The following is a 13,152-nucleotide window of genomic DNA, read 5'->3' as shown; positions in this document are numbered from 1 at the left end:
GAGGGAGGGAGGGAGGGAGGGAGGGAGGGAGGGAGGGAGAGAGAGAGAGAGAGAGAGAGAGAGAGAGAGAGAGAGAGAGAGAAACACCTTAGTTCAGGAGGGAACACCAAAATTTCATGAATTCATGTTAGTGTGTGCATGTGCATGTGTGTGTGTTAGAATTATGTGTGTGTGTGGTTCCAGAGACAGGCCAGAAACTAATCCATGAGTGTGTTTAACATCTGGTGTGGAGAAACCTTTGGAAATCAACTCAAAGGATGTAGTGGGAAAACACCTGGCAAAGCAAGTGTCTTCAATATGGAGAAATAGGGATCCAGCACAGGGAGGCCGTCCAGAACGAATCTGCTAGCTGCTGCAAGCTCAGGCTGCCTACACTCAGAGTCTGTGCAAGGAGACTCATAGGGTCTGTTCTCAGACCTTGTTCCTGTCATACGTCTAGGTCAAAAGACTAGGGGCTAGATTAAGGGTCTTTGAAAGGGTAGTGGAGGAAGTGAGGAGGCAAGAGGTGCTTAGCTGAAGCCTTAGAGTAGGATTAGGGTGTGGGGTAGGAAGTGGAAGCATCTTCTTTGGAAGTGTCCCAGCATAGACTCCCTGGGATCCCTCACAGCCTCTACAGTCTGGATCTTGGCCTTGGGGCTTCCAACAGAGCCTGATAGAAGGGATGGCCAAGCCTTGAAGTTATTTGAAGGAGTCTTGGCTAGAAATGAAGGGGTGTGCTCAGGGTGAGCCGGTAGAGGCAAAGAGCACTCTGTCCTGATGTCCTGAAGGAAGCCTCTGTTGGGGCTGAGCCAAGCTGGAGAGAGAGGGGTAGCTGTCAGCCCCTGGGACAGAGAGAGGATGTAAGGATTAGCAGGTGAAATGTATAACCACCTCCTCTCCATGCTCTTGGGGGAAGAGAGGAAGATCAGATCTGAATGACTCAAACTACCAGACTGTAGCCCTGCTCAGCCAGAGGGCAAGAACTCTTTCTAGCCAATATGCTTGTGGCCTAAGAGGTGACAACTGCTAGCACACTTTAAAATCCTGTTCAAAGGAGAGAGGAAAGACAGATCTTTGTTCATAAAAGATTAAGAATTAAGGATCCCATTAGGACATATTAATTTGTATGGAAAATTTCCTTTCCCCATCTCTCCCTTTTCTGTGGCCTCTGAAGATGGTGTAAAACCACTAAGAAAAGTCACCAAGGTCTGTAAAATGAAGTCCCCTGGTCCTCACTTGATGACCTGCCTCACTTCCTTGTGCTGTGTTATAACACATTCCCTGCCATGAAGTTCATAGTTCAGGGGAAAGTGGACTGATTTCTTTAGCCTTGGAACTTTCTTCTGGAATGTGGTAAATAGATGTCATAAGGACACGACCTGTGCCCATCAGTGATCTGGACTCCCATCCTTCTCAAAGACTTAAGTGAAATCACATCACAATTGAAGCTCATCTTAACTGAGGCCATTGCTTCTCTAGTTACACAGCAAGGATGTCTGGGGTTTATCTCAGCTGTCCCTAAGTTGATCTTACCTAAGGGAAGGCAAACTAGATAAGCATGGGTTGCCAACCCCTCATTTTGTATTATACATAGACCTTCTGGAGATGGCAGAAGGACCTTTTCAAGAACAAAGAAAATCAAGAGACATGCCAGAAGGAAAATATCATATTAGTAGGATGAGTGGATGTTTGCTGCTAGAAGTGAGGGTGAAGTTTCCCAGATGGAGAACTGTGTGGGTCACCAGTCACCAGGAATGACCAGCCTTGGTATCTGTGCACCTATTCCTGCATCGTGTAAGGTGCAATAAAGAAGTGGTTTAGGGATTTGGGGTTCCGAGTATCTGAGTTTTGAAATTGGCAATTAAAAACTGTACCATGTTGGGTATGGCAGTGATCAGCTGGGATCTCAGATCTCAGGAAGTGGAATCAAGAGGAGCTTGGTGTCCATGGCAGCCCAGACTACAAAGGAGAGAAGAGCCTAAACAACCTGAGATAATTTTAAAATTTAAATTAAAAAAAATAAAGACTAGCTCAGAGGAGTTGATGCTACAGGGTAAGCTCTGCCAGGCACCTCTGGGCCGCCACAGTGTGAGCACTTTTTGAAAAATCTCATTTAAAGATACCTCAACTTTGTGTAGTGGAAGCAGCCATGTTATTATTATTATTACTTCTGTCTTCTGGGGGGAGGATTGAAACGGTGAAAGATGTCATCATTAGGGAGGACCATTAAAAGTCCAGACAGAAGGCAAATGGGAAGAGCAAACTGGTCTTCTATTTTCTCACTAAGTACATTTCAGTTGCACCACTGTGCACACCCACATTGACTTCTCATGGAAATTCCTTGAGATGAAGATTTGCTTAATGTTGCCCATGAAAAGATCCAGGCTGAAGACTGGTTTTAGTGAATTGCTATGTAGTGGATCCACTGTTGGTGCATTTCTACACAATCCAAAGACAAGTTCTCCCCAGCTTTCCTTACTCTAATGCAATGTTCATCCCTATCCCTTCTTCATTTTTATGCTTGGTGTTCTGTCTTGGGATATATTGCTGCCTATATACATAGACCTTATATCAGCATTTCATTTCCTTTCTATGAAAGAGTCCATTTTGTTCCAGAGCCAAGGGTGTTAATAGCTCTCAAATGCAATGGTAGATTCCATGAATAGATGTTGTGGCCTTCTAGTTTGACCTTCAGTTTGTCCTGACCCCAAGATTCCTTATTTCAAATCAAAGCTTCAGGTGCCCAGAAGTTTAGATCTTTGCCAAAAATCTAGAGCAGGAAGAAATGATTACAAAATAATTTTGCTCTGTGATTGCATGTGAGAACTCTGCCTCACAGGAAAGACTTTGGGGGTGGAGTTTGCTGCCTTAGAAGCTGAGAAAGCCGAAGCAGCATATCTGGATGTCTGCTGGAGCAAAGGAGTCTCTGGTGTGATGGCAGGGTGGCATTTGCCTCTTTTATGGGCATTCTAAATGAGGCCTTGCCATTTCATTGGAAAGGAGCTATCCAAGCTAGGTCAGGGGATGATATAAGGAGATGGGTAAGTTGTTGGAGGCATAGATTCCTAGCTAGAGCCTGAGATTCATCTTTCAGCACCTAGCTTCTCATTTCCAGATGGCTTTCCTTGGGGACTTCCTTTGCTCTTTACTCTTGGCTCCAGCAGCCACTGCTTAATGAGAGCCAGAGGCGTTCTCACCACAAGAAGGGTCAGCACGGCACACAGACAAGGAAGTGGGCATGAAAGGACAGGTGTGGTATGGTTATGGAGGTGATGGCAGGAGCCATACTCTCCAGTGGATGTCTGTAGTCACACAAGTAGAGTTCAGAGGATAGCACCCAGGAGCAGGGACACATCTGAACTTCAGCTTCCCTTGCTGAACTTGTGTCAGGAGACGTGAGCTGGAATTTGCCCCAGAACAGACTGTCCTTTCTCTGATCCTCTCTCTTTACTGAGTCCAGAAACAGCAGGGTTTCTTGTGTATTTATTCATCTTGATCAGAATGCATTGTCTTTGTGTCCTATACTACCACCTCTAGTTTCTGGGTGTACATGTGCCCTGCGGCATGACCTATGTTCCCAGCTTCTCAGCAGAGCAGACCACAGAGGTTCTTTGTTTGGAAGTCTGAGGTGTCAGAGATGAAGGGTTCAGATGTGATATTCACAACTGTCCTGGTTCAACAGAATCTTTATTCTTCAGGCAAACCTTAGAGTCAGGGCATAAATAAGTCTGCTCTTCGGAACTTGCTGGATCCCTTCCCATCCTCATTCATTCCTTTTAACTACTCCCCCAACTTCCCTTTTTTCGTTTCTCTTTGTAGTGTTCCCTCTGCTTACATCCATGCTTCAGATGGGACTTTAATCTATTCAGTTGTTCATCAATTATTTAGTGAGTTTCTTGTGTATATTGGGCACTGTGCAAGGCTTAACTGATGGCCTCCAGGAACATTTGACAGTGGCCTTTTGACTTGAATGCTTTAGGGATGCTTTGCAAAAGCATCCAGCTACAAAGTTGTGAAGGAAACCCAGACCTCTGGAATGGAGACACTAGGATGAGCTGTAGGCTGACAGCAGGAAGATCTGAGTTCTTAGATAAACATGACTGAGCATGTTATCTTGGTTACCTTCATGTAGCAACAACAATGAACAGCACTGGGGTTCAATGGCACCATAACCCTTCCCATATAACTGTTATCTCATTTGGTTAGCCATTTTAAAGAGTCCAAAGGGATCTCCTCTTAGTTTATAGCTTTAGAAGTGTGTTCTACAAAGGTCCTTGCCATTGCTCCAGGTGATCTTACTCTGAGAATGGAAACCATCCAGGGACTGCCTTTTAAAAGTTGTTATTTGAATAGTTATTCATTCTATGACCCCATGACTGTCCATGAGGAGGTGGCTAGATTAGTTGCAGACCATAGCATAAAGTCTGCAATCAGCCAGAGAGATGCTCACTGATAAGAGCACAGAGAACATCCACAGATCCCAGGAGAGACACAGAGGACTAAAAGAAGGGTGGGGGCAGCAGAAGTACCTTCTATGGTAATGACAAAGGTCCTGCCTTCCTGGCAGAATGTTGCCTCTCCATGATTTAGTGCTGACCCTCTTTTCTTCTGCCACTTAAAAAACTCAGTCAGAGTTCTGAGAATGTTATTCTTTTCTGCTTAAGGACATTCCATTTCATGTGTAATTAAATGTGTGGTATTGAATTAATGTTTTCTTCTGAGCCTTTTTGGCAGCTTGAGACCCTAGGGTCTGGTTAGTGCAAAGAAAACACACACTTCCCAGAGATACTCCCTTCCTCTCCCTCTTCCCTTGTCCTGTCAAGAATCTCCCAAGTCCTTCAAGTGCATAGCAGCCCTGTGCTGTGGTACATCCTGCCTAATGGCAGACTTTATGCTATGGTTTGCAACTAACCCAAGAGCACAGCAGCTCTGTGCTATGGCACATCTCTGAATAACGGCAGACTTTATGCTATGGTCTGCAACTAATCCAGTCACCTCCTCATAGACAGACATAGGGTCATAGCACCAAGAATTGTTCACATATCAACTTTTGCAAGGCAGCCCCTGGATGGTTTCCTCTCTCAGAGTAATAAAGATCCCCTGCTCCTCAGTGGAGCCCTGAATTTGAGACTTCCAGTGCTGTCCTCTTGACACAAGTGTTCAGGTGATGGGAGAAGAGCTGGCAGTGACAGGGTCTCTGTGTCTTTATGGACATCATTGCTTATTTGTATATAGTGAAGCCAACTCAGTGAAGCCAACTCAGGGCACAGGGCTTCTCCACAGAGGTGAGGGGACCTGCCAAGGCTGAAGAATGGCAACTGTCTGCCCACACATTCTGCCCTTTCTTCATGGATTTGTTATCTATGGTTTCAGTTGCAGTCTAAAAGTGTGAATATTTGTCTTGCCTCTCTTAATATACCACACTGGCTAACTCTTATCACTGTATGTTATTCTAATTATTATGTCATTAGTGGCTGTCAATCTCTTGTTGTGTCTAGTGTATGAATTAGACTTTACGATAGCTGTGTTTGTACAGGAAAAAGTCAACTCCACAGTTCAACAGGGCTCTTGCAATTTACTCTTTGCGGAAAGGGGGCAGTACTGTACCAGACTTTGCAATCTGACAGACCACCTCTGATAGCTAAGGGGTCTTGGGCAAGCCTCAGCTCCCTCTTCTGGAGTACAAGAAGAGCAACAGGCTGTATTTCACTTTAAATAGAGCCTTAGAAAGATGAATGTGAAGGTACATTCAAGTGCTTACTCAGTATGCCTTGGATAAGCACTCAATCGACTGAAGTTATTTTTATTAGTAGTAAGGGAATAAGGAATAAAATAGGGTCCATGAGACAAATATCCAAGGTTCTTTGGCAATGACACCAGGAACCAGTTGGAAATTGAGTACTAAAATGGACCAACTCTTGTGGCTGCACTGGGATTGGAAGCTGTTTCTGAGCCTCCTATCAGAGGTAGATTGTGAATGTTTCTGAGAAGAATAATGAACTTCACCTAAGGTTCTCTGCAAGTGAATTGAGGAGCACACTCCTTTCGGGGGGGAATTCCACATGCAGTGGTCAGAATCGCCATAATTTAGATCGGCTGATCCTGGGGATCTGGTATTTCTCCACTGATAAGTTCCCATCTTGAGGTGGTGGCTATGTCTGCTTTTTGATGCCTTTATTCCATTGTCTGGCCAACCTCCTCCCACAAGCTATTTTTGACTCTGATAGAGAGGAGGCTAAATGTTGTGGTGGCAGACTGAGGCAGACTGGTGGTGACCCTGAGTCGATGCCTGCCCATCCCCGAACAACCTCAGCCCATTTTCTTTTCAGAGACAATTATCATCCTTCCTTCAATTCCTCCCCAAGCCACAACTTTGTTTGTACACATAGGCAAAGTTTTTAGAATGTAGATCTTACAGAAAAAGACAGAACCACACTTGTCAAAAGTCAATTATAGTTCATTTGCTTTCTACTAAGTCCATCACCTAAAGAAACTTCTTATATGTGCCTATGTATGTGCATATATATGGAGGTTAAAAAAGCCAACATTGGATGCCATCCTTCAGGTGCTGCCCATCTTTCGAGACAATTTCTCATTGGCTTGAAACTCCCTGGGTAGGGTAGGCTGTCTGACTAGTAAGCCCCAGAGTCCACCTGCCTCTGCCTCCATAGCACTTGGGAGTACAAGTGTACAAGTGTGGACTGTCACTACCAGCCTTCTTCAGGTAAGTTCTGGAGATAGAGCTCAGGCCTCAGGCTTGTGAGTCACTAAGCATTTTAATGACTGAGCAATTTCACCAGGCTTATAATCTAAAATTTTAAGTCACCTTTCTCAATTGTTCTGCCAACTTATTATCTATGAGCCAATTTACAGATCAGGAAGTTGAGGCTTGGAGAGAGAACACAACTAGAAAGTGTCGGGGCCAGGATTCCAGTATAGACCTGTTTATCTGTTTGTTTTTATCTAAAATCTTTTTTCTTTGAGTAGTATGACAATTTTAGAGGATTTTGACCGTTCTTCATCTCTGGGTTACAAGGTTGAGCAGTTTCTGGCTCTTCTATCTTTGTAAACAAAGAAGGACATTGATATCAGTCTCTGTGGGTCCAGCTACATCTGATCATCCAGAGTCCGTAGCTGTGTGAGTTGCAGTAGGAGTTTCAGAAATGTCTCTCTCAATAATGTCAACTCCTAGCCTCAAGTGAGGCAGCTCAGGAAAACAGACAATCAGTTAACCCAGCCAACCCATCAGCCTATCAGGGAACTCAGTGCTTGAGGCCAAGCCTGCTGTAGATCTGGAAGATCCTGCTGTAGTGAGTTCTACACATGTGGAACTGTGACTTGGGTCCGAGCTGCAGAGGAAGGAGTCTGGAAGCAGTAACTGAAATGCAGGGTCCATTTGTGTTGGATTAATAATTTGTCCTGTGGGAACCAGAGGATCTACAGGTGGCCTCTTTTGGTAGAATCCCATCAGGGGCTCTCTGGTAAAGAATAATTTGAGATGAACCTTGGCAGAAAGTTCTAGTAAACTTTTTCATTTCTTGAGACTGCTTTCCATTAAATACTACCCCTACTCTCTCAGCAGCCCTTTCCTCAATGAATTTAGGACCTTTCCAGTTCTCCACCTACACATTTCCCTTTTCTCCTCCTCTCCTTCCAGCATCTCAAACCCTGAGCTTCCCAGGCCAGGTGCTGCCCATTCAGCCAGGCATGCAGTAAGGAGATGACCAATATTGTCTTCTCTTAGGAGAACCCAGCACCCTTTGGCTTGTGAGTTGGTTGGATGGCTTTACCAGTAACAGCCCTGACTTCATGATGGGAATTAAAAACAAGCCAAGAAGGGGCTCAGGTATACATGTGGACAAAGAAAAGCACAACAGTTCACTCCAAGCCAGTCCTTCAGGGTCCCTCAATTCCACATTCTCCCCCATCTCTACATTTCCCAGAGCTAGGTGGGGTCTGAATTGTCTCTTGGGGGAGACTCCTGCTCCTACTCCTGCTCCTGTTCCTGCTGTTTCCACTGGGACAATGCTGTAAAAGAATCCCAAGATGAATAGCACAGGAGAATTATGGATAGCTAATATTTGGACAAGACCATTTTCGTGACTATAGATAAAGGTATAGATAAAGAAAGGAATGGCTGCTTGATGGAGAGCAAAGAACACAGGCTTGGGAACCCCCACAAGGAAAGGCTTTTCTTGGCCATGGTTGTCTCTGGATTTTGAAGGATATCACAAGCCTTCATTTTATCTGTGAAAGGAGCCGAGCAACTCCAGCTTTTATGGGAATGAGGGCTGGACACCTCATAGACTGGCCACATGCACACTCCCTTTGGTTTACTTCTCTGTTGGAGAGTTCATGGAAAGAAGCAGCTGAGACTGCTTTTTGTAGTCCAGCCTCCTTCGTATGTGGATGTGTCCACATGGAAGGGATTTATGTCACACATTTGGCTTCTATTCAGGGTTTCTCTGCCAAAGTTCCTCAATCACCTTGAGGGGATTCTTGTCACCACAGTTGGGATTTCATTGTTTACTGTAGGAGGACTTCAGGTGGGATGAAGTCTGCTTTTACTTCTGGCTCCTTCTCCCTTTCCTAGCTCTTACCAGTTGACCAGGGATAAAAACATGTATTGATCTTAAATGCCCTATACTGAGAAGACAAGAGGATGAGACAGGGAGACCTTATTCTGAGCCATTGGATATTTCCATATCCCTAAAAATGATTCATTTGTATGTTTAGGCAAAACATTTTGGCTCTAGCTTGCCTTTTCCATGTTCCTGGGAAGAGAAGGAGAGTGATTTCTCACAATATGTTCACCTGTCCCCTGAATGGCTCAAAGCCTGTAGATGCCAAGCTCACACAGCAGTAGGAAGTGTGCAGAAGATTCCAGACTTTCAACACAGAGATGGGTGGAAAGCCATTCCTGTCTGAAAATCCCACTTGGAACCTCAGAAACTTTCAAAGCCCTGGACTCTTGCTGCTTAGGGAAGGAGAGGGGAAAGAATTTTCAGACATGACCCAGGCATAGCAGCTGCAAAGAGGAGTCCAGCTCTTTCTAAAGCTCTTCAAGTCTCATTTTTCACTGAGTGATTTTTGAGATTGGGAAGTTCTGAGGAGAGGTAGCACAGAACTGGGCTTGGGGACCAGTGAAAATTTGAAATGTTGCTTTGCTTTGTGCAGAGGTTTCTAAAACACAGGAAAGCCAGAGAGACTTGATCTCCAGGGCATCGATGACCACTTCAGTCTCTTCAAACAGTTGACTCAGCTTAAGCCGTATAGATTGCAAGGGCAAGAGGGGCTTAGAAGTAAATCCAAGACCTGTGACCTTCTCCTGGTGTTCTGGGGGGTGAGATGGGAGTTACCTGTTGGTAGGTTTGGCACTACTTAAGTCCAACCTGTAGAGGCAGCTGTGGTATCAGCTAGCTAACTCCTCGTTTTACAAAACATCCTGTTCCAGTGGTTCTCAAAGTGTGCCTCCTGAATCAGCAATGTCAGCATCATCTGGGAACTTAGAGATGCCTATTCTCAAGTCTCAAGATGAACTCAAGATGGACTAACTGGGTGGTAATCTTTGGGTTAGGAGCCCAGCGATCCATTTTAACAAACTTTCTGGGTGATTTTGAGTGTACTGCTCTCTGGCAAGTCAGAAAGAGGGTGGGACTTGGATCTGAGGCAGAGTCAGCTTTTCCCCACATGACTGTCCTCTTTGGCATATCTTTGAATTCTGGATTTCATGCTGATCTCAGCACCTGGGGGAGACTTGGCTTGGCTTTCATTTGACTTTCTTTTAAAATAACACCAGTCATGAGGAAAATGATATTTTGCTATATTTACAATTTGGAATAAGTTTATTGTTTTACTTTCCTGGGGAGAGATGGACCAACAAACATATGTTCACCCAAGATAAGGTACCGATAACATACCAAGGGCAGCTTGGCAAACAAATGAATATTAAAGTTACAGAAATATGAGTGACTCAAATTCAGCTGCATCACCCCAAATTCATCCCCCAACATGGGTCAGAAGCTGTGTGAATGTAGTTCTATCCCAGCCTACTGCATGCCATACATGGTAGCGCCTTTCAAGAGCAGGTGCAACTGGAGGGATGACGTGTGGCTAGGATGGAAGCTTGAAGGAGAGATGGGCTGAAATCTCAGGTGAGAGTCTGATAATACCCCCACTTTTTCTACAAGGACAGAATGATAAGGCTGATCCCTCTCTCTCTCTCTCTCTCTCTCTCTCTCTCTCTCTCTCTCTCTCTGCCTCTGCCTCTCTCTGTATGTCTGTGTACATGCATGCACACATGTACACATGATATGAACGTGTATGTGGGGGCGTGTTCATGCCACAATGTATGCATAGAGGTCAGAGGACATCCTTTGTGTTGGTCCTTGCCTTCTACTTTGTTTGAGAGCAGGTGTCTTATTTTGCTACTGTATATGCCAGAATAACTGGCCCACGGGCTTCCAGGAGTTCGCTTTCTGCCTCCAGTCTAATCACAGGAACTATAAGATTACATAAACAGCTACTGCCACTGACTATTCCTGGGAACCCAAACTCAGGTCCTTCCACTTGCACAAGTGAGTGCCTTTCTGAGCCATCTCCTTAGCCCAATAGACTGGTGTTGTGAGTCACTGTCACTGTGATTTCAAAATCACAAGGTCATGAAGTTCACAGAAGGCAGAGTTCCACAATACAAATGTTGATTTGTACATCCAGCTGTGGGATATGCCCATTTTATAGATGAGAAATCTGAGGCCTAGCTCCAGGCTGGAGGGCTATCTTACCAGGCCACATCTTTACTCTCTGGCCTTGCCAAGCCACTCACCTTGCAGGACCCCATGTATCATCACTAGCCACCTGGGAATGACTGGCTGTGGTGAGCAGATGACTTCCCAAAAGTGGCCCAGACCTCCTATTCTCTACCAGTGACACTTTTTAGCCTTATCTCTGAAGACCAAAAACACACTATCCTTCAGAGGCTATAAGACAGAGGCAGGGTTGCCAAACAAGGAAGGGCTTTGAATAGCTGAGCCATCTCTCCAGCCGAGGAAACCATTTTTATCTACAAGTTATGAAGACTGCCTGCAAGGAAGAAGGAAATGGAGGCAGGTCACTCTAGACCCTGTGAGATATTGAACTCTGATGGGAAAATATTAGTACTCAAGTCTACCGAGCCACTAGGCTCAGCTTTCAAACCGTGCCCCTCTGCCCCTGTCACATGGCTCTTCACTGGCGGAACAGTCTGCCCTGGTTCTTCCACGTTCAGCTTTCACTGTTCAACAAGCTCATTTGAGAGGACCTTCTTTGCTGACTGGGTGACATGCTTCATCATGTCAATACAGGTATTTAATGGGCATTTGCCTATTGAACAATTCATGTGAAGGTCGGTGAGTAATTCCCACCTCACTCCTTTCTTCACCAGCCCTCTGATTTTGTACAGTTCCTTGGTAGCATTCTTTCCAAAGAGGTGGGAGGACTGAGGTCACAGCTCTGCTTTCTCCTGGCAGACACATTTTAATTAGGTTGCTAAATTAGCAGAGGCACTAGCAGCTCTTCCGTTTACACAGACCCCTGGTTTGAGGCTGTGTTTGAACTTGTCATCTGTGATCTCATTGGTTTGCTTTCTCTCAAAGGAGCAGTGCTGGCCAGCTAGAGATTTTCCTGGCATAATTTTAGCTACCTATGAATGTTTACTATCCTGAACAGGGTATTGTTGTACTGTTATATGTGTGTACATATGTGTTTGTGTGTAAGGACATGTACATGGTATGTGTGTATATATGTGTGTGTGTATATATATGTATACATGTATATGTGTGTCCATGTGCATGCATGTATATGTGTGTGCATGTGTATGCCTGAGTTTGTGTGTGTATATGAGTACGTGTGTGGTGTATGCATGTATATACAAAAGTATATATATACATATATGTGTGTGTGTGTACATTTATATTTTTCTGTGTATACATGCGTATGCACATATGTTTGCATGTGTATATGTGCATATGTGCACATACCTGTGTGTATGTGTGGCTGTGTGTATGTGTGTATTTGTATGTGCATGTGCTTGTATTTGTGTGTGTAAGTATGTGTATGTTTGTGTATTTGTGTGTATATGTGTATGTATTTGTATGTCTGTGAATGTGTGTGTGAGTGTGTGCATGTTTTTGTGTGTGTTTATTGAGCACATGTCTCTAAGTGTCTCCGAGATTAAAACAACCTCTTAATCTGGATTATCTCATTTCATCGCAGGGCTTCAGTGAGGATGGCTTTGTTGCTAACCCCATTTAATAATGAGAAAATTGAGGTTCTGGGATTAAATATCTTTCCCAAACTGAGGGGAAAAAGTGGGCAGGATTGTCATGGAGTCAGCATCCAAATCTGATTCCCAACTCCACCCTGGCACAGTTTAAAGAGCCACCAGCAGCTCACTAGCATCACTTAGGGACTTGCTGTGGATGTTGATTTTCAGGCCTACTGAATCAGAATCTGCATCTTGCCAGGATGCTTCCATTCATCACAGGACATGCCCCTATTCAGTGACACCACTGGTTCATGTTCTGTCCTGATTACAAACTACCATTAGCTCTGGCATTCATCTGAGACAGCTGAGGTATTGAGTACTCAGCAGCTAGTCTGGCTCAGAACTGAGATTTCATTTCATGTCAGACTTAGTTCAAAAAGCCATGACAATCTCTATGCTCAAGTTGAGATATTAACATTTGCTGTTAACTGTTGTGGACCCAGAAGTACCTTAGATTCCTGCTGACCTGAAGGTGTCAGAATCTGACTTTCTGTCTCCTTTGTGATACTTCTACAGATGTTCAGCACATCAAGAGGAGAGACATTGTTCTGAAGAGAGAATTGGGTGAGGGAGCCTTTGGAAAGGTCTTCCTGGCTGAGTGCTACAATCTAAGCCCCACCAAAGACAAGATGCTTGTGGCAGTGAAGGTAAATCCTGGGGCACATGGGCAGCCAGGACGGGGTTGGTGGTGGTCCAGTGAGGTGGAGGGCCATTAAGATGGTGGTGTTAAATTTGTCTCAGATTCCATCAGTGAGACTTTGTCAGGAGTCAGTGCTGCTTCCAATAGTCTGAATCTGACTTTGGTTTTACAAGTCAGTAACTGCAGTATGTAATGGGTGTATGTCTGGTGACAAATTCTGTCTGTGAAA

At 44.6% G+C, this 13,152-nt stretch overlaps 1 protein-coding gene across 4 annotated transcripts in view; it reads left to right on the top strand.

Annotated features, from left to right (window-relative positions):
• Ntrk3 (neurotrophic receptor tyrosine kinase 3) overlaps positions 1 to 13,152 on the top strand; it is a 377,280-nt gene that overhangs the window by 287,145 nt on the left and 76,983 nt on the right. For all 4 annotated transcript variants that reach the window (XM_028754779.1, XM_028754778.1, XM_028754777.1 and 1 more), the window contains one exon: positions 12,800 to 12,930. In XM_028754779.1, the coding sequence (XP_028610612.1) occupies positions 12,800 to 12,930 (131 nt within the window). The remainder of the gene's footprint in view (positions 1 to 12,799; positions 12,931 to 13,152) is intronic.

This window comes from Grammomys surdaster, unplaced genomic scaffold (assembly GCF_004785775.1).
Source record: "Grammomys surdaster isolate TR1022 unplaced genomic scaffold, NIH_TR_1.0 126036, whole genome shotgun sequence".
In the NCBI taxonomy this organism is placed as follows: Eukaryota; Metazoa; Chordata; class Mammalia; order Rodentia; family Muridae; genus Grammomys; species Grammomys surdaster.
This window is presented reverse-complemented; position numbering and strand designations above follow the sequence as displayed.